General features: G+C 45.3%; 2 protein-coding genes across 5 annotated transcripts in view; both read left to right on the top strand.

Annotated features, from left to right (window-relative positions):
• LOC127002507 (uncharacterized) overlaps positions 1-26,633 on the top strand; it is a 173,482-nt gene that overhangs the window by 66,039 nt on the left and 80,810 nt on the right. Inside the window, exons 2-3 of one of the 4 annotated variants that reach the window (XM_050868559.1) lie at positions 14,327-14,419; positions 17,637-17,749. The exons of 1 other annotated variant lie outside the window; for it this stretch is intronic. In XM_050868559.1, coding sequence (XP_050724516.1) covers positions 14,327-14,419; positions 17,637-17,749 — 206 coding nt within the window. The remainder of the gene's footprint in view (positions 1-14,326; positions 14,420-17,636; positions 17,750-26,633) is intronic. 2 more of the 4 variants (XM_050868558.1, XM_050868557.1) reach the window with 2 other exon arrangements.
• Positions 12,252-13,388, top strand: LOC127002505 (uncharacterized). The gene is made up of 2 exons (XM_050868553.1): positions 12,252-12,512; positions 12,694-13,388. Exons 1-2 carry the CDS (start codon positions 12,312-12,314, stop codon positions 12,964-12,966), a joined length of 474 nt encoding a protein of 157 aa, XP_050724510.1. The 5' UTR covers positions 12,252-12,311; the 3' UTR covers positions 12,967-13,388.

Here is a 26,633-nt window from a genome sequence, read left to right as displayed (position 1 = left end):
TATAGTTATGTGAGCTCGTAAATTCCACCGTCGGTTACAACAGAAACGGCAAATCGTGTATACTGCCCTTTTCATCCCCCACCCCTTTTCGTTGCTTTTTACATAGCTCAAATGGCAATTAGCACTACCCCAGCTACCATCCCCTCCCTGTCTTTGGCTTTACAGTGCCTAAAGTCAGGGATCTCCATGACCAATAACCCAGGAAAACTACTGTTGTACAATCGTGGGACACAAGTGTTGACACACTGTCCACTGAGTTTCGTTCACCGGCCCTGACTTTAAAATATATACACCGCATGGAAAGAGGCTAATGTTCAGATATGTCACTACATATACACTCTCCATAATTTATTATATATGAATTTGTCAGTTGTGCACACTGATAACAAGTTTGTAATTTGTGGAGGAAAATGTCTCTTTTTACATTTCGTTCAAATTTAGTCAAGGACAGCTAAAGTTGTTTACAAGGCTATTATGCATTTGAATAAATGTTGTATTCATTCCTGCAACGTCCTCCCTAAGAAAATACGAAGAAAACATTGATAACTTGCACAAATATTCTGATATGATCTAAAAATATATAATGATGAAACCATTTAACTCTCGCTTGACAATGTTATGTAATGACGTCATCGACCATGCCAGCCGGCGCATTTAGGAAACTAGTAGGCTATTGTGAATTGAATTGAATTACAAAGCTATTATTTTGCATTTAAGAATACTAAGCGATTCGTTTGCATTTATGAAACTAAGCCATTACTTTGCATTTACGAATACTAAGTTATTATTATGCATTTAAGAAAACTGCTATTATTTTGCAGTAACTTTTTGGTCAATTTACGGTTTCACCCAACCAACGATTTTCTCACGTGGTTCATGTTTTTCTGCTGATAGATGTAGAGAATTCCGTGATTTTGTTCCTCATTTCCGTCAAATGTCTACTTTTCGAGTTATGCCACTTTTCAAGTTATGCCTCTTTTCAAATGCCTATCCCCTTCCTAAACGATCTTGGGGGACCTGTGGGAACACAGGGTTTTTGGGTGGGGAGCATGAAATCGACTAATATGCATTTCAAATGAGGTCGAAATCAACAGAATCGCATTAGAACACCAGTGAAAGGCATAGCCTACATTTGTTTTTGGTTGGAGCGGGGAAGCGGCCATTGTGATGTAAGCAGTGTTGCCAACGATCCGCTATGGGTGAACATCCCATCCTGATCTGCGCATGCGCGGACTTTGTTTACATACACAGGACGGATTATTTTCGGCACGGTACCATGTCTTTTCTCGCTTACTTATTGTGATCTGTCCCACCCGAGTTTATATTTGTTTTTATGAAAGTAAATGATAACGTATGTTTTGAATTTGGAAAATGCGTGAAATATGAGAGTTGATTCCTGCACCTCTTGTATGTCAGCAAATGTGATAAATGAGATAACCACCTTGTATGTCGGTAAATGTGATAAATAAGATAACCTGCACCACTTGTACGTCAGGTGGGGCAAAATGGCATAGGTGGGTAATATGGACCACCCCGTTTTCTGTGTTTTTAGCTTCTGCCAGCTATTGATAATGATATGGACAATGATATGGACTTATCGCATCGGGGCAAGTTTGGACGCCGTCGTTTGTTTGTGTGCGAAAAATCCCAGAATATTTTATCACCAGCTGATCTATTGGTAAGTGTCTGATAAAATCGTGTTTATAGGAGTACTGTGACTCATAATTTCATGTGTTATTGCATGATTCTTTGGTATTACTCTATTACTCTGTGCATGAGTCTGACTACTGAAACATTTTCTGCACCGCCATTGTTCCGCTGAGATTGTTGTTAACATTTTCATTGCCCTTGGGGCAAAACGGCCCCTTAACAATAATAATTATTTTTGCTGCTAACTAACTCACAACTTCAGTGAACAAGATAAAATCGATAAGGACAAAGTGTTCTCTGTTTCTTTTATATGAATATTAATTTTATGTTCAGGAAGGTAAACTTTTATGTTCGTAATTTCACTTTCACTTGTGAGTTTCATGAGAGTTCATTGGTGTTCATGCTATTGAGCACAGATCATTATTTTTGTAATGCATTAAGAATTTTATGTTCAGGAAGGTAATGTCACTTTTCGTTTGTGAGTTCATGTTGTTCATGCTATTGAGCAAAATAACAATTATTTTTGTAATGGAATAAGAACTTGATGTTCAGAAAGGTAATTTCACTTTCATTTGGAATTCATTGTGTGTTCATCTGAGCCTAAACGCAATTGTTTTCTAATGGAATAGCCATTTTGCATAAGTGAGATCCGTTTTCGGTTTTGTTAAGTAATCTTTCTAATGTGATTCTCTGTCAAAACGTATGTTTGGCATGTTACCAAGCATTTCCATATGAGGCCATTTTGCCCCATACGTGAGGTCCGTTTTGCCCCGACCGTTGTACAAAATGGTCCACTTGTGGCTATTTTATTTTTAATTCATGAGTAAAGGATCCAAAGTAGTTCTTCCAAGAGAGTTTATTTTGTTTAATGATGAATAAAGATTGCAAAAACAACTATCTCTGAATATACTACAAAATTGATGCAAAATCTGGAGTGAAACCTTAAGGGTGCCGTTTTGCCCCACCTTCCCCTGTGTCGGTAAATGTGATAAGTGAGATAACCTGCACCCCTTGTACGTCGGTAAATGTGATTGGTGAGATAACCTGCACCCCCTGTACGTCGGTAAATGTGATAAATGTGATAACCTATACCCCTTGTATGTCGGTAAATGTAATAAATGTGATAACCTATATTGTATGTCTAAATAACCTATACCCCTTGTATGTCGGTAAATGTGATAAATGTGATAACCCTTGAATGTCATCCTGGAATTTGGCCATTCTCTCATAAAAACTAGCATGCTGTATTGCCGCCATCTTGCCTGGACAAACTAATATCAACACTCTGTGATAGTAAACATTGGGTTCTGCGCATGCGCAGATCAGGATCGGATAGACTAAAATACATTGATGAGATTTATCGCCACGCCGGGCTGCACAACATTTCCTCCGTCACTCCAGAAACACAGGCCGAGGACCGCGAACTTGTTTTCCACTGGAATGCCTCAGATTTGCTACACTTTTTTGTGCTGTCTGTAGCGCCGGTAGGGTTTTTTGAGGGGCGTTATAGACGGCCCCAGCCTGTTAGTGGCGCAAGCTAATTTTATTTATGGTGGCTGGCGTGATGTATGACTTGCTTGGCCCATGATGCCTCCCGGTGCTCCTCTTGACCGAAGTTGCTGAAGTTAAGGTTGATTGAAGATCCGGACAGCATGCCAAGTGCCTTCCCAACCCTCAACTTAGCCACAGCCTCTTTGACCTCACCCAGAGAGGATGAACTTTCGTCAATGGGTGGGTCAGCATCCACCACTTAACCCAGCAACTGGAAGCAGCCGACGTGGAGAGTCCACCATGTACAGCTGCTCAAAGTTCTCAGCCCAACGTGCCCTCTGCCCATTCATGTAAGACACGAGGCAGCCGTCAGCTGTTCGGATAGTGCTCACCTAATAAGAGGGAGACTTGGAGCGGAGCATCTTCACGGCTCGATAAGCAGGTCGGGGGTCATTCGCATTTAAATGGCCCTCGACTTCCTCAACAGACTCCTGACATACCTCTCCTTGTCTCTCCTCAGGAGAGCTCTAGTCCTACGCGACAGAGCCCTGTATTGGTCCCGCTTCCCAGCAAGTCTGGCAGCGCGACTCTCCTCAATATTATCCAACGTCTCCACCGAGGCAAAGGCACTCCTAGATCTCGGGCGCTCTCCAGTGCACTCCTCGGCATCTTGCAGAGTCTTACGTTTGAAGGTATTCCACAGTTCTACAGGGTCTTCCAGGGTGCTGAGCACATCGAACCGATTTGAGACCGTCACTGCATACTCCTGAGCACATGCCAGGTCCTTCAGCCTCTCGAGATGGAACACAGTAGTGTTGCATCTCGAGATTCTTTTTGACCTAACATGAAGCTTGAGTGTTGCAACAACAAGCCTATGGTCAGTTGCAAAGAACGCAGCACTCCGGTAAACCCTGCAGTTCTGAAGGATCCTCCAACGAGTATTTACGAGAATGTGGTCGATCTCCTTAGCTACACCTCCGGCATCGCTATATCAAGTCCAGCGGTGCAGCTCTGGTCTCTGGTACCAGGAACCCGCAATTCTCAACTTTCTGGATTTTGCAAAATTCAGGAGGAGAGAGCTGTTGATGTTCCTGGTACATTTGAAATGAGGTCCTGTACCCACTGTGGTAAGCCTTCCCTCCAACCGGCAACGTCGCAGTAGTGCTACTCAAGTGTTGTTGTGAATAAACGATGTTCGTCGTGTTCGGCTGTGAGTGGCGGAGAGGTTCACTGCTATTCAGGAAGTGTAAGGGAGGCTTTATCCATAATTAAGAGGTGAAATATAAATGTCGCATGTGTATGGAACACATGTTAAACCAAGATATCACTACAAAATAATAACACCAGAGAGAAGACGAGGCGTATTATCTAGAGTCGAGACTTTGATGTTCCGCTCCTTCATCAGCATTCACGTGTGAACGTGTGCACTCTCTCTCTCTCTCTCTCTCTCTCTCTCTCTCTCTCTCTCTCTCTCTCTCTCTCTCTCTCTCTCGATGGAGAAATCCGATATAATTTTCTCACTTTCTAAGAAATCCGGCCACCTGTTTTAACCAGTCTCTCACATACCTTCGCAACCACACTAGTGAGTGATACCGGTCTGTAATTTAATGGGTCCGCTCTCTTGCCTCCCTTAAAATCGGTACCGTACTATGTTTGCTCTCTTCCAATCTTGTGGTACCTTTTCTTCACTCAGAGAGGCACTCATTATGGAGTGCAGTTTCTCTGCAAGTTGATCACTACATTCTTTCAAGATCCACCCTGATACTCCATCCGGCCCCGTCGCCTTTCTTACATCCAATTTGTTCAAACTTTCTTTGACCTGCACCGTTAAATGAATCTCTTGCATAACTCTTCCTTTTTCTTGGCCCGGGGGTTGTACAAATTCTTCTTTTGTAAAATTCTATGGAAGCTGTTATTCATCACCTCTGCCATCTTTGCTGGGTCCTCATATGTGGTTTCATCCATTTTCAGTTTATCGATTTTTTCTCTATTCTTTAATTTGCCGTTCACACGTCTATAAAATAGTTTGGGTAGGTCTTTTCACTTGTCGATTATATCTTTTTCATATTTCCTTTTTTCTTCTCTTCTAATCTTTGTATATTCATTCCTTGCTTGTTTGAAATCGTTCCACGAGTTAATTCTTCTTCGTCTCCTCCATCCCTTCCAAGCTTCCTCTTTTCTCTTTCTAATTATCTCGGATCTCTTGTTAAACCACTCCTTTTTACCAACATCCTTTTTGGTTACCTTGGGGACATATCTATTTTCGGTTTCCTTGTATAGCTTTAAAAACGCCTCCCACTTATCCTGTGTACTCTTGGCTTTGAACAGCCCACTCCAATTTGCATTTTCAAAAAAGGTTATCATGCTAACAAAGTCACAGTAGTTGCTTCTCCCAATTTTGTGATTTTCTTTTCGGTCAATCGTTTTCTTTTCTGATACTTCAAATTCCACAACCTCATGGTCACTCTTCGCTATTGGACAATCTACGTTGAATTTTATATTGTTTTAAGCATACTAAATATATACTGGGTCTAGTCTTATTTCTTTTCTTTCCCAGATCTGGGCTCTTCATGATCACTAGTCAGCACATGTGTTTCCACTGCAGTCACAGAGTCTTCCTCCCCGACTCTGTCTACTCCCTACGTCTCCCCAATCCTCCCATTCACCTCCATGCAGTTGAAATCACCATTATAGTATTCTCCACACGCCACTCAACATTTTTCATCACTTGCAACTCACCGTCTCTTGTATCATTTGTTATCTTCACCAACCACATACACTTGTTCATGGGGCACACTGCCCTACTACGCATGCTCTTTACCCTTCCAGCACCCACAGTTTTCACTTTCAGCACCTCTGTCAAGCCTTCACCCCTCAATACCTCCTCCACCCTACTTTTAATATTAACATCCACCTCCTCCCTGTTTTATCTTTCTGTCTCTCCTCCATGTATTGTTTGCACCTTCTCCAATCTCCCCTCAGATTGAGTCACAACTTAGTTTCCGTCAGCCCCCAATATCCAGGTTCTTTGTTGTCTCTCAAATGAGTCGTTAATTCTATCTACATTAGAAACTATTCAGTAATATTCGTATATGTCTTTCCACCCTTTCTCTCCTTTCTGTTAGTTTTATTCCTTCTTCCTCTCGACCCTATGAACTACTTTCTCACTTTCATATCCATTACTCTCCAAAAACTCCCTCTTCTCTTCTTGCGATCTCTTCTCATTTAAATCACGAACCTCACCTCTAAAGGCGGCTTTACACCTGGCAATTCGCGGCTGGCAATACAGGCGCAGCAGCATTTTGGTCTGGGTCTGGGTCTGGGAGCTCTTCTCGCGGCAAGTTCTCTGCAGCTGAGCGTGTCCGTCTTGTATTGCCAACTGGCGTCTGGGTAAACAACATGTCGGCGCCAATAAAACAGAAATGACAGATGCAGATAACAAGATTTGGAGCCAGGAGGCCGAGGTGGCATTGCTAGAGGAAGTGAGACAGCATCGACACTTGTGGGACCCACAAGATAAGCTCTACAAGAAGCAGAGCCTGCGCAAAACAACTTTTGATAGAAGATGGCAGCAACATTGCGGCGGAAATGTTTATCTCTTTGCGAGATATCGAAGGAGGTATAAGGAAGCGGTTATTTTCGTGTATTATATAATCACACTATGTAATGCCTGGGGGTTGGGATGGCATGTTCCTCCCTTCTCCTTTGTTGTTAAATGCAACAATACGAAACAATCAATCAATCAATCAATACTACTTATGATAAAACTCGTTTACTTAAGTATTTCTACAATATTAGGCTGATGGACCAAACTCATTGAGGTTTTAAGATATGGTAGTAGCCTTTTGGGTGTCTGGGGTGAATTCATGCCCTTGCGTTTACTAGCAGTTTACTGATGCTGGCGTGTTGTCACGTGTGATACTTTCTTGGAAGATTGTGTCAGTGGATAGCCGCTAGATCGTCGCGGCTGTATTGCCGGCCAGGAATTACCCCGTGTAAATGTGTGTGTGTGTGTGTGTGTGTGTGTGTGTGTGTGTGTGTGTGTGTGTAATTCACCACGACCTGATTGTTATAGTAGGATATCAATGTTGAGTAATTTTTAATATCACCACGAATTAGGCATTCAATTGTCAATGGAAAAAAGACAGATAGATCACGCCACCTTATAGGAATGTCGTCCGTCAGGGACACCACTGTTAATAGATTTGTATACTTTGCACTCCGATGGTGCAGCAGAACGGTCCTTGACGTACGTGAAACTGGAGATAAATTATTTTCCAACCTGTAACTCGCGACTCCTTCACAGAGTCCGACTGCCACTAACGACAGTCGCTCTCGTCCGCAATACAAAAGTTTCTTGTACATAAACGGCTAAGAGAGGATGAATATAATTCAGCCTTAAGGAAGCTGAAGTCTTAATCAACACCCTTTAAACGCCCCCGACAACCCGTTACATTTGGTTGGCAGATAGAAGGTCAGAAGTGGCCTGTGCCTTCGCTACTTCGTTCTCCTCCAAGCCACGAGAACTCACCAACAAACTCCGGGGACAGGCGTACAAGGGAAGAAGGAGTCAACGCACCTGCCGTGGAGCGGTCACCTGCCGTCCGCGGCACAGAATGTATGGCATCTCACAGGCGTCCAGCCTACAAGGCCTCGAGCACATCAGGCAGAGGCGAACTCTACAGGCGTCCAGCCTACAAGCCTCGACAGCACACCAGGCACAGCAAGGACAGGCGTCCAGCCTACAAGCCTCATAAGCCTTCTGATGCACCTCACAAGGCGCCGGCTCAGCAGGCGGACAGTGCGCCGTGCTACAAGCAACTCTACAGGCGTCCAGCCTACAAGCCTCGAGCACATCAGCTACAAGCAACTCTACAGGCGTCCAGCCTACAAGCCTCGAGCACGCCACCTTCAAGCAACTCTACAGGCGTCAAGCCTACAGGGGACAAGTGGGGCCTAGGCAGCCGAGCAGGGCCACAATCTACAAGCCGCTCCCCGCTTCAAGCCAGCACTGCTACGAACGCTGCAAGCCACTCCGCGATACGGCAGCCAAGTATTCACACCAGCAACAGAGGCACGCTCCGCTGACGTCCGGACATCCCACATGCCCCTCGCTCCACAGCTGGCGGATAAACCGCCGCTGCCGGTGTGGCCAAACCTCTTCCGGCAAACAGTCAGCAAGGGTACCCGGCCATCTTCCGGTGACTGCAAGCTGATTCCACAACCGTTTCTTGAAGGGGTCTTCTCAGAGGTTACACACCGACAAGTCGTCATGGATCTGCCACCGCCGCCCATCTCTTAAAATATCGTCGTCATTGCCTCATGGTCCGTAGACACAATGTCGTGAGTGCGAGGGTTAGGGTTATCGACCAGTGTGGCAGATCTCCCAGGTCGAGGATATGCCACACTATTCTACATGCAAACTATGTGACCAAGTGAACGCTAACACCCTTCAACATTATTGTCTTGCCTGCCCCACAGTGAAAGACCTATTACCGCAGGGACAGGATTTAACTAATGTTTGTAAATATCTACTTCAGGATGATAATTTGGACTTTATGCTCATAAGATTTCCTTATTTTGGGGGATATTAAATGTGAATCTTTCAGTCTCTTATATTTTGTGTGTGTGTGTGTGTGTGTGTGTGTGTGTGTGTGTGTGTGTGTGTGTGTAATAATAATAATGATAATAAAACGGTTTATTGAGAGGAAGGATTGCAGCTCTAGAGCTGAAAATTTACAAACTTTACATGGGCAAAGTAATAATAATAATAATAATGATAATAATAATAATAATAATGATAATAATAGTAACAATAATAGTAATAATAATAATAATGGAAATACTGATATTTACAGCTTCTGTTGTCGAGGGGTTCACATGTTGTTGATTAGCCTGACCATCGCGGGCACGGCGCTGTTCTTATAGTCCGTCCGTGCCCGTATTGGAGCCAGTCTGTTGGCGTGCCTCACGGACTGTCTAGGACGGGAGACTGCAGGCGGGAGTAGATTCCGGTGTCTGGGGTGGTAGAGCAGACCGGTCGCACAGCGTTGCAGCAGGGCTGAATGACGTACTTGAAGGGTGGTGAGGGTGAGGATATCGAGGGCGTCTTGGTAGTTGGTGTAGTTGGGGCCCAGGATGATTTTGCATGCCCGTTTTTGAACGCGCTCCAGTTGGCGGCGTTGCGTGAGGTTGAGGGAGTTGGACCATGCCGGGGACGCGTACGTGAGCTGCGGGAGTATGAGTGTGCTGTACACACTCGCCAACTCAACGTCCGGGAGTCCCCAGCGTCTTGAGCCGCCGCAGGAGGTACAGTTTGTAGGTGGCGGATTTGATGAGTTGGGTGGTGTGGTCCTTCCATGTGAGCTTGTTGTCTATCGTGACTCCAAGTAGCTTAGTAGACTGGACTAACCGAAGAGGAGTGTCATTTAAGAAGACTGCAGGAGGGGTGACGGGGGCTGAGGTGTTGATGTGCATGACTGTGGTTTTGGTGTCGTTGATGGTGACGTAGTTGTCTGTTGTCCATGATTGTAGGCTGTGTACACAAAGTAACACAAAGGAAGAACAAACCACAGCAGACCTGCTGGTCCTTACGAGGCTGTTTGTGACAAGCTACACTAACTATCTAATCAAAGGTGGAAGATGAAGAACAGCAAAGGCGAAGGCTCCCCATCCCTCCAGCCAAAGCTGGCAGGAAAGGAAAAAGAGCCATGCAGCATGGAAAAACTGCATGGAATTTATGTAGGAAAGAGGAAAGAACTACCATTACTGCTACGACTAACCGGGCGATAAAAGCGGACAAGGACACCAGTATTCGAAATAACTTAACGTTATTACGACAATGAGTAATATCTTAGTTGCTGGTTGGATTCAAAACACTTGTCTAATATATTCTTGAAGGCCGTAACTGTTGTACTATCAACGACATCACATGGTAAAAGGAGGTGTAGGAGGTCTTGGAGTTGACTGTAGTCAGGGTTGTCGTTGTTGATGGTGACTCCTAGTGTGGTGTCGTCTACATATTTCCAGCGGTTGGGGGTGTGGGTCAGTGCGCTGTTGATCAATATCAGGAAGAGAAGCGGGCCGACCTTGGTCCCTTGAGGCACTCCGCAGGTGAGGTGCTGAGGGGGAAAGGCCACTCCCTGATACCTCACCACCTGACTGCGTTGGGAGAGGAAGTCGGCCAGCCAGGACACTAAGCTTGGATGAAGCCCGAGGTTAATTGCCTTGTTGATGACAGTGGCGTGGTGGACGAGAGCAAAAGCTTTTCTGAAGTCTATGAATGCAAGGGCGACTGATGTTTTCCGTTGTTCGAGGTTCTTGTAGGCAAAGTCAAGGAGGCTGATAAGGCAGTGTGTGGTGGAGGAGGTCTTCATGTTGCCGTACTGTTGAGTGTCAATAAGGGGGGCAAGGTGGGAGTATGTCCATTTGAAGATGAAATCTTCGCATAGGAGGCTGGGAATAGGAGTGATTGAAATGGGTCTAAGGTCGCCTAGGGACTGAGGGTTTGGGGTCTTAGGGACTGGGGTGACGTAGGCTGTTTTCCAATCAGCGGGACACTGGCTGTGTGTGTGTGTGTGTGTGTGTGTGTGTGTGTGTGTGTGTGTGTGTGTGTGTGTATCTCAACGTGTCCTACGAGACATCTGTGGATATTGAATTTGTATTTTGTTTGTCGCCATGAGGCGTAATAAATTTATCAAATCAAATCTCTCTCTCTCTCTCTCTCTCTCTCTCTCTCTCTCTCTCTCTCTCTCTCTCTCTCTCTCGGCGTTTTACGAAAGCGCGGATTGGCATATCAAAAGCGTGGCAAACGTTGCTGATATATTGCTATCAAAAGCGCGGCAGAATATTAAGTGAAAAGCGCGTTTTATCACTCACCTCCAAGTCCGATTGTTCATACATTCATTAACGATCGCTCATCTCTTCCGTTAGCCAGATAAAAGAACTTAGGACAACATTTAAAAGTCCCATCTACGATGATCTCAGCAGTGTTTGTCAAAATTTTTAGATTTGTTGTACATGAAAGAATAACCAAACCTGTCTCAGGATTATTTTCCAGGATAAGATCTTCCCTTTTGGTTGTAGAAGTAGTCATAGAATTAAGAGCCTGGTGTAGTTCCTGACGAGTTTTAGGTAATACTGGATACACTTTTCGCCTTTCTCTGTATAATGATTGTGCAATCGATCTTCTATCAGTATATTCAACTTCATCGTCAGATAATTTTTGTAGTTCAATTCTAATTAGCTTTGAAGGCCTTGCCGTCAAGTCGTCAGTTGCCTTCCTTTTCACTGTTGCACGTATTTGCTGTCTTTTTAGTTTTTTTTCATCCTTGCCATGCTCACATTGTATTGGAGTAATTACTTCAGTCATTGTCTGTTTTAAGTCGACCTTTACATTTTTTGTTTGTACATCGCCACGATATGGATCCATCAGTCAGTGTGCTATCAGCTCTCTCTATATATCCATCCTGCATTAAGCACTTCTTGCCTTTGTTGGTCTTAGAAATGGTGAACTCCATACTGGACAGCACAGCACAGCACAGGATGAAAACAACGGACTGACTGACCATCAAGGTGCAATCAACCGGCTACAACAACAGTGAACACTTTGTGAATCATTAAGACACACTAAACGAAACTTATTGAAATAGCGAGTCAAAAGGGAATAATCTTGGCGCGCTTTTGTAACTGCATTAAGGGTGAGTTTAGAACTCGTTAATCTTTTCGAATCCGCGCTTTTGTAGTGCGCCCCTCTCTCTCTCTCTCTCTCTCTCTCTCTCTCTCTCTCTCTCTCTCTCTCTCTCACAGAGAGAGAGAGAGAGAGAGAGAGAGAGAGAGAGAGAGAGAGAGAGAGAGAGAGAGAGAGAGCACAACTTCAGCTGGCCGTGCAATAAGGTTCAGAGCCTTACTGCACCCACACCTCACTATCACCTGTCACCCTCGTCCATATAGCTATCCAGTCTACTCCTAAACCAAGCTTTCGCCCCTGCATTAACTATGTGAGTGCTTAGTCTATTACATTTCAGAAAGAGACGGAGAGAGAGAGAGAGAGAGAGAGGCGGGCCACACCTGTTTTGGAGGTGGGCGGAGCTTGAGAGCCAGCCGGCAAATCAGCGAGGAGTGCGACGCGGGGCTTGAAAACCGTACCTACCTTCGTAAATATATAAAGGATGTATAAAGGAATCGTACTGTACTGTAGTCATGCCCTGTCTGTGATTCTCCCGTCTCTTCCCTGCTGCAGGATAATGTCTGAGGGCGGCAGTCGGGGCGACGTGGCAATGAGGGCGGACGCGAACGTCCACAGGCCGGGGGTCACGCCGGAGGAGATGGCGGCCGGCTACGACGAGTGGTCCGAGAACTACGAGGAGATGGTGAGAGAGAGAGAGAGAGAGAGAGAGAGAGAGAGAGATGCCTTCGGTGCCAACGCAGAATCATGGGGCATCGCTGGAATGATTTTGCGTTAAACCGGCGACTACTCCGTAAGGTCCGGGAGTGAAGTGATGCGGCCCCTGGGGTACGCACCTGTAATCATCTGCTTCCCCGTCCCCTTAGATGATCTGGAAAGGCGGGTACCGTGGCCCCGCCATCACGCTGGAGGAGGCGCTGCGTTGGGTACCCCCGGAGCGGCGAGCCAAGGCCAGGGTGCTGGACGTGGCCGCCGGGACGGGCTGTGTGGGTCGCGAACTCCACCGGGAAGGCTTCAGGTGGGTGCCGCAGGGCCGCAGACAGGGGGATGTCCGGTCACCATACTTAAATATCCTCCAGTCCACTGCCTCCTGCCTGCCAGTGCCTCAGCCTCAACACGAGTCCAACGCCAAGAGATGAAGATGATGTGTTGGAAATTACAGCAGCTTGTGTAGAGGCAGGGCCGCTGGGTGGGAACTGGGAGCGGGCAGGAGCGGCATTACTATAGTCCATCGACTCTAACTTAAAATTGAGCCCTGTGACTTGGCCCGGGGAAACCCCCATTGTTTACAGATCTAGCGATGACCTGCGCATGGCATTCTGTCTCACTGTTAGTCTGTACGTTATATATTTATGGAATATATATACATTCATAATACGACTGCGTGGTGTTATGAATGGCTTGGGATTAGAGGGAAAGACAACGACTCAGTAAACCTTCCATATCACTTGGCAACGTGGCTCATGCAACGTTGCCGCCTGACGGACCTTGGCAACAGGCGCCAGGCCGCACCATTCAGCGTTACGCCACAATGGACAAATCAAGTAGATCTCACTCTCGCGCCCTGCGCAGCCATGCAAAGAGAGAGAGAGAGAGAGAGAGAGAGAGAGAGAGAGAGAGAGAGAGAGAGAGAGAGAGAGAGAGCCACCCTTTCTGAGGAGAGTAATGGAGTGATGTGGCACCAGCGCGGCCTCGTGGGGAATCCTTGTGTCGCGCCCAAGGGCTCAAGTTAAAATCGATAGGCTATACTATGTTAGGAATTAGGCCAGTTAACCGGGGGACTAGACAAATTAACTATTTCCCTTATGGAACTAGTCTCGGGCCGAGAGTTCAAGCCAACCATGAGTATCGTTTGAGCTCAAATAAGCCTTCGATGGTACTTAAATACTTCGGTCATCGGCTCCCAAACCAAGACAATCAACTTATTCACTGCCTGGAGACTAACCACATTTACCATGAAAGGAATAACAATAGTGAAGTGTTTCCTTTCACGAAATAATAACTAATTGTCCTTGCTGAATTATAATTAAAGAGCAAGGATAATTTAACCGATGGAAACAGAGAGGAAAGCCACGCCATCTGGCGAGAGAAATCCAAATATCGCTTCAGACCCACGTGGTTGGTTTTCGCTCACTCCACCACCGGCCTTCACAAAGTCAAGACCAAGGCACTGCAGCCCACCCATTAACTCGGACGCAGTGTGCCTTCTATTACCTGACCGCGGGAGGGAGGCATGCAGTTAGCAAGTTCAGAAGAGCAGTTATCATGAAAATATCGATAGAAGATAGAAAAAGAGGCAACATAGCGGCGGAATTTAAGAGGTAGAAGGTTATCAGTAAGAGGAGGAGAGCTGATGAGACGAAGAGCCTTAGACTCCACTCTGTCCAGAAAAGCTGTGTGAGTGGAATTATTGTTATTGTTGTTGTTTCATATGTAAAGATTAATATACGTATTTTTCTTCTACATCTCTCTCTCTCTCCCTTTTTCTCTCTCTCTCAGACACATACGACCTGGTGGTCATCTCGGGCGCTATGGGCGAAGGTCACATCCCACTCAGTGGCCTCGACGACCTGGTGCGCGTCGCAAAGAACGGTGAGTGAGAGAGAGAGAGAGAGAGAGAGAGAGAGAGAGAGAGAGAGAGTGCGTGCGTGCGTGCGTGCGTGCGTGAGAGTGCGAGTGAGAGTGAGTGAGAGTTTTTACAACAAAGGAGACAGCTCAAGGGCACAAAAAAAGGAAACAATAATATAAAAAAAAGCCCGCTACTTGCTGCTCTTAAAAAAAAATCGAAAGAGGTGGCCGAAAGATAGGTCAATTTCGGGAGGAGAGGTGTCCTGATACTCTCCTCTTGAAAGATTTCAAGTCGTAGGCAGGAGGAAATACAGATGAGGGATGAAAGAGTGAAGATGCTGGTTAACTCTTGCATAAGGGGTTTGGACAGTATAGGGATGAGCATGAGTAGAAAATCGTGTGCAGCGGGGCCGCGGGAGGGGGGGAGGCATGCAGTTAGCAAGTTCAGAAGAGCAGTCATCATGAAGATATCGATAAAAGATAGAAAAAGAGGCAACATCACGACGGAATTTAAGAGGTAGAAGACTATCAGCCGGAGGAGGAGAGCTGATGAGACGGAGAGCCTTAGACTCCACTCTGTCCAGAAAAGCTGTGTGAGTGGAGCCCTCCCAACACGTGAGTTGCAAACTTCATATGAGGGCGGACGAGGCCCCTGTATATGAATAGCAACTGTGCGGGGGAGAAGAGCTGGTGGAGACGATACAGAACGCCCAACCTCGAGGAAGCTGATTTAGCGAGAGAGGAGATATGAAGTTTCCAGTTGAGATTTTGAGTTAAGAATAGGCCGAGGATATTTAGTGTTGAAGAAGGAGACAACTGAGTGTTGTTGAAGAATAAGGGATAGGTGTTTGGAAGATTATGTCGAGTTGATAGGTGGAGAAATTGAGTTTTTGAGGCGTTGAAGGACACAAGGTTCATTCTACCCCAATCGGAAATGATAGCAAGGTCTGAGGTTAAGCGTTCTGCAGCCTCCAGTCTGGAGTCGTGTACTCCCTGTTGGGATGGCCTTCTATTGAAAGAAGCTGAATAATGCAGAGTGGAGTTCTCGGCGTTACAGTGGACAGGACAGTTTGTTATGGAAAGAAGATCATTGATGAATAAAAAGAAGAGAGTGGGTGATAGGACACGAGCCCTGTGGAACACCACTGTTGATAGGTTTAGGGGAAGAACAGTGACAGTCTACCACCGCAGAGATAGAATGTTAATAACTTTTAAGCGTTATTTTTTAACGTGGTTGCTTTTTAGGTTGGTCCGTGTTAAGTGTTATATTTAATAAGTATAAGGCGCGAACTGCTATCTGCGTTCTCCATTTGATTGACGTGGTTGAGACAACAAAATAGCCTTTTAGTTAAGTGATGTGTGGCCGAGCGGTAGCCGTTATAAGTTCACTGTAGTTCACTTTAGTTCTCTTTAGTTCTCTCTCTCAGGTTAATACAAATACCAAATGTATTTTAACTATATTAACAGTTGTACTACATAAGGTTTACAGTTTACGTGAGCGAGACGCACGAAATCAGAGACAGCCACACCGCTGCAGGGCGCGGAGCGGCGGAGCACCGCTCGCCTGCCCGTCACCCGTCTTCTCTCCGCTTCTCCGCGTTGTTCACCCGTTTTATTTGCTTGTAGCTCGTCCGGAAGGGTGTGGGTTCCGGTTGATGACGGCTGATGAAAGTCATCATTTGCTGATCCTAGTGTCAGTTCATCACAGCTTCCCACGGCCAAAAGCACGACGTGTTGTTAGACATCCTGTTGTGCGACACCGACCGGGTGTCGCCACACGTACAGTCATACATACACATGTACATTATAATATACACATTACAAGAACGGCCGGAAAGGAAACTGGAAATAAAAGAACAGAGAGAGGGATATAATTCGAAAGAGGGCAGTTTAGAAAGCAAAGACTTGTGCCAGACTCTATCGAAGGATTTCGATATGTCTAGCGCAACTGAGAAAGTTTCACCGAAACGACTAAGAGAGGATGACCAAGAGTTAGTTAAGAGAGCAAGAAGATCGCAAGTCGAACGCCCATTGCGGAACCCATGCTGTCGATCAGATAGAAGGTTAAAAGTGGAAAGGTGCTTTGACCAAGAGTTAGTTAAAAGAGTAAGAAGATCGTAAGTAGAACGCCCATTGCGGAACCCATGCTTTTGAATCTTCCGGATAAGGATTGATTAAAAAGCTTTAGATAGACAGGAAAGTAAAGCTATAGGGCTATAGTTTGAGGGATTAGAACGGTCACCCTTATTAGCTACAGGCTGTACAAAAGTATACTTCCAGCAGGAAGGAAAGGTATATGTTGATAGGCAGAGACGAAAGAGTTTGACCAGGCAGGGTGTCAGCACGGAAGCACAGTTTTTAAGGACAAAAGGAGGCAGTCCATCAGGTCCATAAGCCTTCTGAGAGTTGAGGCCAGAGAGGGCATAACAAACATCATTATGAAGAATCTTAATAACAGGCATAAAGAAGTCAGAGGGGGTATGAGTAGGAGGAATATTCCCAGAATCGTCCAGGATGGAGTTCTTACATAAAGTTTGAGCGAAGAGTTCAGCCTTAGAGATAGATGAGACGGCAGTGCTCCTGTAAGGGTTAAGGAGAGGAGGGAAAGAAGAAGTGAAATTGGTGGAGATATTTTTGGCTAGGTGCCAGAAGTCACGGGGAGAATCAGAAAAAGCAAGGTGTTGACATTTTTATTGATGAAAGAGGTTTTGGTCATTTTGAGAATAGATTTGGCACGATTCCGGGCTGAAATTTAAAGTTCATGGTTAGTAGGAGTGTGAAGGCTCTGGTGGTGTGTGTGTGTATGTGTGTGTGTATGTGTGTGCGTGTGTGTGTGCGTGTGTGAGTGTTCGATTGCGTGTTTTGCAAGGTCCGCTGAGTGGGTGAAGGCGCTGGACGCTGGACCCTTAGCTTAGATATTCGTGCGAGGGCCCGTAGGTTAGCATTGTTCCTGGTCGTGCAGATCTTCCGCAACGACTATTTCCCAAGGCCACATAGAAAATTCACCAGGTTTTCATGGGTGGTTTTCCCGTTGAAGATCGTGACAGACGTGTAGAACCATCACTATAGGATCGCAAAACTGTTCATGGTAATCCCAGCAACTTTTACGAGAGGCTTTTCGTTTAGGATGGGAAAGAGCCTGGAGTAAACTCTAAGGTAGTCTTCCTAGGGTGGGCTGGAAGACGCGCCCCCCAGCGTATGCCCCAATGATTAACTGATTTCCTCCTCTCCGACACTCCAGGAGGCTTCGTGATCATCGTGATGCGCCTTGAGTACCTACAGACCGCGCCTTCATACAAGGACAAGCTGGAACATTACATGGACCTCCTGGAGGCGGACGGGAAGTGGAAGAAGGTAGGGAGAATCGTTGCCAGATTATCGTACTCAGTGCATAGTATTTACCGTTTTTTGACACCTAACTATTGCCAAGAAACATCAGGAATTCACTATTTTAACGATAGATATAAATAAATCTACTTATTGAGCCCCAGGAGACAGTTTTGGGGTCGTAGTTGGTAAATATAAGAGGCTGAGTACAACTATCTGGCAACATTGGTACAAGAAAACATTTACTCTAATCAAGGTTTCTGTCTGGCGGGGCTGTTCACTGTATGGACGCCTGTCACGACACTCTGGTATAAGGAGATGGTCAGCAGCTGGCCAGGGGGAGAAGGTCACGTATTTGAAATGATGGTCATAATTCCTTCAGGTGAAGCGGCGCATCGTCCCAAACTATTTCTGTGACAAGGAGGGTCTCGTCTTCGTCTTCCGCATCACTAAGCCTGAGTGAGGAGGAAGAGGAGGGAAGGGAAAGGAGAGAGATGAAGAGGAGGAGTTATAGTTGTGCTGTGCCAAGGCCGTCTCTGTGTAACAGCCTTGGCTTTCGTCGCGGCACCCGAGACTGAGGTGTTAATTATCGTGCTCTGGCAACCTGGCGTCATGGCGTCTACGATATTATATGATAGTCTACGCATAGGGCACATTTGTCAGTATTAATCATATTATTGAAATTGTCGTAAAAGTATGTTTTAGTATAAGACTGAGGCTGCAGAATCCTTAACCTCAGACCTTGCTATCATCTCCGATTGGGATAAAAGGAAACTTTGGGTTTTTGTGTCCTTCAATGCCTCAAAAACCCAATTTATCCACCTTTCAACTCGACACAATCTGCCAAACACCTATCCCCTATTCTTCAACTACACTCAGCTGTCACCTTATAATTCTTCAGAACTAAATATCCTCGGTCTATCCTTAACTCAAAATCTTAACTGGAAACTTCTCATCTCTTCTCTCACTAAATCAGCTTCCTCGAGGTTGGGCGTTCTGTATCGTCTCCTCCAGTTCTTCTGCCCCGCACCGCTGCTATCCATATACAAGGGCCTTGTCCGCCCTCGTATGGAGTATGCATCGGCTCCACCCACACAGCTCTTCTCTATCTTTCGGCCACTCCTCTGTTGTAAAAAAAAAATAAGGTCGCTGATTATGTAGCTGTATGTGTGTGTGCATGTGTAATGGCAAGTTGTCAGAACACGATAACGAAGACCTCAGACTCGTGTGCTGCGACTATAGTATACGTTTAGGAATGCTTGGTGTGGGTCTTTGGGTCTTGATGATGCACAGACATGTGTATATATATAATAAACGGGTGCCTACTTCCCCTCAGAATCATGTTAATCTTTGTTTGTTTCTCAAGTTAATTTAAGTGATTACTCATCCTAATTTTAAATGCGTCTGCTGTTCCTAATGTATAATGCGTCTGCTGTTCCTAATTTATAATGCGTCTGTTGTTCCTAATTTTAAAAGCGTCTGCTGTTCCTAATTTTAAAAGCGTCTGCTGTAGCCCTACGTGGCGCAATGCAGAGGAAGTTAACTTATTTAATCTGAAAGTAAAGTGAAATGATCAGCAATTTAAGTTAAGTAACAGAGTAGTGAAGTATATGTGGCAGTGAGCATGTGGAAGGATGAGATGGAACGAGAGAACAAAGATTAACGAAAATAATAAAAACTCTCGCTCCCATCCCTCCCTCCTCCATACTTCCTTCCTCGAACAGAGTCGTCCGCCACTGGAACAGCCTCCCCGCAGAAGTAGTCAGTGCGGAAACGATCAACTCCATTTCCACTGACAGTAACTTTACTGCGTCGGGAGTGAACTGAACGTATCCAAGGTCACTTAATGTTCTTAGTTCTGTTCTTTTCTTCTTCTATTATGAGATATCATCATCATCATCATAATTTCGTTTAACGTCCGTTTCCACTCTTCCTGAGCGGTTGGACGCTTTATGGGTCTCCTCTATTCTGCTCTGTCTTCTGCCTGATGCTCATCCAATCCCATCACTGCCAAGTCTTCCTGTATACACCTTCTCCACCTTTTCCTAGGTCTACCAACTGGTCTCCTTCCATTTACTTTCAATCTCTCCAAAACTCCCAGCACTGTATCCTCCCCTGCTTTTCACATGTCCGAACTATAGGAGTCTCCTTTCTGAGCACTGTTTCCAGGTTCTCTACTCCACATCTGTTAGCCACATCTAGCTGCACTGGACACCCTGTCTTGCCAATCTCTCCACAACTCCCAGCACTGTATCCTCCCCTGCTCCCTTCACATGTCCAAACCATCGGAGTATTTCCCTTCTGATCACTGTTTCCAGGTCCTCTACTCCACATCTGTTAGTTACATCTGAACTGGGTACCCTGTCTTGCCAATCTCTCCAAACCTCCCAGCACTGTATCCTCCCCTGCTCTCTTCACATGTCCAAACCATCGGAGTCTTTCCCTTCTGAGGTGGTGGTGGAGTGGTTAGCGTGCCGGCCCCGCCTTCGCAGCGTTGATGATGATGAGGGTTCGAATCCGCCGCTAACCACCTGGGATTTTTCAGTCACCGCCGAGGGGCCTAAGACTACCCACATGCTGTCCTGAAGACTATCCACCAACCCGGACTCTAGAAGAAGCTATGCAAGTGAAATCAAGAATGATCTCCGGGATGCAGCATGAGCAAATAATAATTGCCCCACAATAAACATTAGTCTGCGTCATAACGGGCTCGGGCCCACCATCAGGACCCTAATAAAAAAAAGCCTACCGGCGCTTTAGGTCACATGTAAAAAAGGAAAGAAGAAACTGTTTCCAGGTCCTCTACTCCACAACTGTAAGCTACATCTGCACCGGACACCCTATCTTACCATTCTCTCCACAACTCCCAGCACTGTGTCCTCCCCTGCTCTCTTTACATGTCCAAATCCATCGGAGTCTTTCCCTTCTGAGCACTGTTTCCATGCAGGTCCTCTACTCCACATCTGTTAGCTACATTTGCACTGGATCGACACCCTTCTATTATGTGATATGGAACAAAGAATAAAGAAGATAATTAATTGCTCTCCCGCCCCCTCCCTACCTCCCTCCTTCCTTCATTCCTCGAAATGAGTCGTCCGCCACTGTAACAGCCTTCCTGCAAGAGTGGTTAGCGCATACTGTGTGATTTTCAGTTAATACAAGACACACGTGTGCAATATTCATGCAGTGGATTGATTGATTGATTGATTGATTTAAATTAGGCGCCGCAACAGCCAGGGTCATATGGCGCCGCATTCAATGAGTTAAAAACAAAAAAAAGGCAAATAGCGTAACACTGAGAATACTTCCCTGTGGTACACCATCCTCAAGTGGACTAACCTCGGAAAGAGTACTCCCCACTCTAACCCGTAAAAGACGATGAGATAAAAACTCCTTAATAAAAACAGGGAGACGGCCACGAAGACCAAACTCAAACAGGTTAAGTAAAATTCCATGACACCAAGCGGTGTCATAGGCCTTCTCCAGATCAAAAAAACACTGTCACCTGGTGGTGATTATTGGCAAACGCCTCACAAACTGAGGACTCCAAGGATAACAGAGCATCCGAAGTGGAGCGCATCTTTCGGAAACCATATTGCACCGGGGTCAATAAATTCCGGCTCTCCAAGTACCACATAAGCCTGACATTCACCATCTTCTCCATCACTTTACAAGTGCAGGATGTTAAAGAAATAGGACGATAGTTAGTTGCTTGGAGATAATCTTTCCCAGGCTTCAGAATGGGGAGAATTACACCCACACTCCACAGAGATGGAAAATCACCGGTACGCCAAATGAAAAATAGGCCGCAAAGGCGAATAAAGAAATTGTGAAGAATTTGTTTGGTAAGAGACAGAAGTCAAGACAGACAGCATCTATAATGCCACTTCGGATGATGATAGTGAGGACGATGTATGCGAGACCATGGATTCACTTACACAAGATTCTGATGACGATATATCGGATGACGAGTTAATGGAAGGCGGTTTCGTGGTAGTGAACATTCATAGCATGAAGGGAACCACACAAAGATATGTCGCAAGAGTCGACGTAATCGACGGTGATGAAATCGAGGGAGTTTTCATGAAGAGAATCCCGGGACACAGGCCCATTGAAAGCAAACAGGCCTTCATAATCGACCACGATGATGAAGCATCATTCGATAAAAAAGATATTTCGGTGACACTACCAGCTCCGAAAAACTTGTCTGGTAGTCTGCGAAAGTCGAACCAGTTTGTGTTCCCATGTGACTTGGGAAGATTTAATCTCTCGTAGGCCTGTTGATGAACATAAGTGCATTTTGCTAAATTTTCAAAAGGATTTTTTATTCTTTTAAAAGGATGTATATGTACTATTGATACATAAAAATGTGTACTATCCTCTTTTTTAAAGGCTTTAAAAAGGTGAAAGCCTTATCAGGAGAATATCAATTTTGTTTATGGTTAAAGGTAAATGACAGCTGGTCAAATGAACACTGACAGAGACAGGGTCACGTTACCAGGGAAGACCCCAGGTCGAAAAATCTAAAAAGTGGTTCATCTTACCCCACTTCCCCCTAACTAGGAGCTCCGAGCCAAAAAATATATTCAGACCTCAGTCACACACACACACACACACACACACGTACAGTGTAATTCAAGCAAACATATCTAAATTGAAAATGCCCGTATCTCGCTTATTTCCAAAGTCAAATTTTTTATTAACAATCAGCAGCGGACGGGAAAAAAAATTGATAACCCGACGGGCCTGACGTGTGGGGTGGGAAGTGGAGAGAGAGAGAGAGAGAGAGAGAGAGAGAGAGAGAGAGAGAGAGAGAGAGAGAGAGAGAGAGCAAATCATCCGTCTGCTGACCTGTATGTCCTCACTAAACTGAGGGAACTCACGAAGGGTAGGTATAATAATTTATGAAGAGTAACGAGCCTCCATTATGGGACGTAAGGGTTGCATATGACTTGCGCTACACTGTCGTGTCATCCTGACAAGATGTTGCATCACTTCCACTGTACCCCTCCACTAGTGGTGGCAGCGCTCCACACGTAGGCACGAAGCATGCACTTAACGAGCATAAGTAAATCTTGTGTTTACACTTGTAATATTTGCTTTGTTTTGTGTATGCAGCTCAGCGTTTAAGGAAGTAATTGTTTTGAATCTTCGTAATCTTCATTTTCAAGAAAATAAAAATGTATAAGAAATGCATTGTAATTATCAGACAACGACGTTGTTTGTTAACGCGTATCGGATCCGGGGACGAGTAGGTTTCATTGCTTGTTTCTCCAACAGAAGTTCAGTCATCTATAGGCGATGGAAAGTTTTCAGATTCCGCCATAATCAACTTTACTTTTTAACTCTTAACGGGTGATATTTTCTCAAATAGTCTCCAAAGCAAATACCCTTCACTCATCAAATCATACTGAGTATACTATTCTGAGGAGACCTCGGGTAAACTTGTCCCAGGGAATCTACCCCAACGGCCGGTGGCAACACTGCAGGGTGGCGCACGGCTGCCTGAGGTGACGGTGCTCACATATGTGGAGTCCGGCGGTAGTGGCGCGTGGCCTGTCATAAGTGTAACCATCACGTACCCTTTGAGACTCCTAAATACTCTTCCGAACGCATGTGACCAGTTGTTGTGTCGCGTGTATCCCAGAGTTCATGTTTTTCATGCTATTGAGCAAAATAACAATTATTTTTGTAATGCATTAAGAACTTTTATGTTCAGAAAGGTAATTTCACTTTCACTTGTGAGTAGTTTCATGAGAGTTCATTGGTGTTCATGCTATTGAGCCACAGATCATTTATTTTTTGTAATGGAATAATAACTTGATGTTCAGGAAGGTAATATCACTTTTCATATGGAATTCATTGTTGTTCATGCTACTGAGCCTAAGAGCAATTGTTTTCTAATGGAATAAGAACTAGATTATTTTAGTTTTGTTAAGTAATCTTTCTAATGTGATTCTCTGTCAAAACGTATGTTTGGCATGTTACCAAGCATTTCCATATGAGGTCCATTTTGCCCCATACGTGAGGTCCGTTTTGCCCCGACCGTTGTACAAAATGGTCCACTTGTGGCTATTTTTTTTTTTTTAATTCATGAGTAAAGGATCCAAAGTAGTTCTTCCAAAGAGAGTTTATTTTGTTTAATGATGAATAAAGATTGCAAAAACACCAGCTATCTCTGAATATACTACAAAAGTGATGCAAAATCTGGAGTGAAACCTTAAGGGTGCCGTTTTGCCCCACCTTCCCCTGTGTCGGTAAATGTGATAAGTGAGATAACCTGCACCCCTTGTACGTCGGTAAATGTGATAAATGTGATAACCTATACCCCTTTTATGTCGGTAAATGTGATAAATGTGATAACCCTTGAATGTCATCCTGGAATTTGGCCATTCTCTCATAAAAAACTAGCATGCTGTATTGCCGCCATCTTGCCTGGACAAACTAATATCAACACTCTGTGATAGTAAACATTGGGTTCTGCGCATGCGCAGATCAGGATCGGATAGACTAAAATACACTGATGAGATTTATCGCCACGCCGGGCTGCCCACAACATTTCCTCCCGTCACTCCAGAAACACGTCCGAGGACCTCGAACTTGTTTTCCACTGGAATGCCTCAGATTTGCTACACTTGTTTGTGCTGTCTGTAGCGCCGGTAGGGTTTTTTGAGGGGCGTTATAGACGGCCCGAGCCTGTTAGTGGCGCAAGCTAATTTTATTTATGGTGGCTGGCGTGATGTATGGCCCATGCTGCCTCCCGGTGCTCCTCTTGACCGAAGTTGCTGAAGTTAAGGTTGATTGAAGATCAGGACAGCATGCCAAGTGCCTTCCCACCCCTCAACTTAGCCACAGCCTCTTTGACCTCAACCAGAGAGGATGAGCTTTCGTCAATGGGTGGGTCAGTATCCACCACTTGTAACCCAGCAACTGGAAGCTGCCGACGTGGAGAGTCCACCATGTACAGCTGCTCAAAGTTCTCAGCCCAACGTGCCCTCTGCCCATTCATGTAAGACACGAGGCAGCCGTCAGCTGTTCGGATAGTGCTCACCTAATAAGAGGGAGACTTGGAGCGGAGCATCTTCACGGCTCGATAAGCAGGTCGGGGGTCATTCGCATTTAAATGGCCCTCGACTTCCTCAGCGAGACTCCTGACATACCTCTCCTTGTTTCTCCTCAGGAGAGCTCTAGTCCTACGCGACAGAGCCCTGTATTGGTCCCGCTTCCCAGCAAGTCTGGCAGCGCGACTCTCCTCAATATTATCCAACGTCTCCAACGAGGCAAAGGCACTCCTAGATCTCGGGCGCTCTCCAGTGCACTCCTCGGCATCTTGCAGAGTCTTACGTTTGAAGGTATTCCACAGTTCTACAGGGTCTTCCAGGGTGCTGAGCACATCGAACCGATTTGAGACCGTCACTGCATACTCCTGAGCACATGCCAGGTCCTTCAGCCTCTCGAGATGGAACACAGTAGTGTTGCATCTCGAGATTCTTTTTGACCTAACATGAAGCTTGACTGTTGCAACAACAAGCCTATGGTCAGTTGCAAAGAACGCAGCACTCCGGTAAACCCTGCAGTTCTGAAGGATCCTCCAACGAGTATTTACGAGAATGTGGTCGATCTCCTTAGCTACACCTCCGGCATCGCTATATCAAGTCCAGCGGTGCAGCTCTGGTCTCTGGTACCAGGAACCCGCAATTCTCAACTTTCTGGATTTTGCAAAATTCAGGAGGAGAGAGCTGTTGATGTTCCTGGTACATTTGCGGAAATGAGTTCCTGTACCCACTGTGGATAGCCTTCCCTCCAACCGGCAACGTCGTAGTAGTGCTACTCAAGTGTTGTTGTGAATAAACGATGTTCGTCGTGTTCGGCTGTGAGTGGCGGAGAGGTTCACTGCTATTCAGGAAGTGTAAGGGAGTCTCTATCCATAATTAAGAGGTGAAAATAAATGTAGCATGTGTATGTAACACATGTTAAACCAAGATATCACTACAAAATAATAACACCAGAGAGAAGACGAGGCGTATTATCTAGAGTCAAGACTTTGATGTTCCGCTCCTTCATCAGCATTCACGTGAACGTGCACTCTCTCTCTCTCTCTCTCTCTCTCTCTCTCTCTCTCTCTCTCTCTCTCTCTCTCTCTCTCTCTCGATGGACATCCGATATAATTTTCTCACTTTCTAAGAAATCCTGCCACCTGTTGTTAACCAGGCTCTCACATACCTTCTCAACCACACTAGGGCGTGATACCGGGCTGTAGTTTAATGGGTCCGCTCTCTTGCCTCCCTTAAAATCGGTACCGTACTATGTTTGCTCTCTCCAATCTTGTGGTACCTTTTCTTCACTCAGAGAGGCACTCATTATGGAGTGCAGTTTCTCTGCAAGTTGATCACTACATTCTTTCAAGATCCACCCTGATACTCCATCCGGCCCCGTCGCCTTTCTTACATCCAATTTGTTCAAACTTTCTTTGACCTCCTGCACCGTTAACTGAATCTCTTGCATAACCTTCCTTTTTCTTGGCCCGGGGGTTGTACAAATTCTTCTTTTGTAAAATTCTATGGAAGCTGTTATTCATCACCTCTGCCATCTTTGCTGGGTCCTCATATGTGGTTTCATCCATTTTCAGTTTATCGATTTTTTCTCTATTCTTTAATTTGCCGTTCACACGTCTATTAAATAGTTTGGGTAGGTCTTTTCACTTGTCGATTATATCTTTTTCATAATTCCTTTTTTCTTCTCTTCTAATCTTTGTATATTCATTCCTTGCTTGTTTGAAATCGTTCCACGAGTTAATTATTCTTCGTCTCCTCCATCCCTTCCAAGCTTCCTCTTTTCTCTTTCTAATTATCTCGGATCTCTTGATAAACCACTCCTTTTTACCAACATCCTTTTTGGTTACCTAGGGGAC

Source organism: Eriocheir sinensis, chromosome 23 (genome assembly GCF_024679095.1).
Source record: "Eriocheir sinensis breed Jianghai 21 chromosome 23, ASM2467909v1, whole genome shotgun sequence".
Lineage (NCBI taxonomy): Eukaryota > Metazoa > Arthropoda > Malacostraca > Decapoda > Varunidae > Eriocheir > Eriocheir sinensis.
Note: the sequence above shows the minus strand (reverse complement) of the source record. Positions and strands in the feature narration are given on the sequence as shown.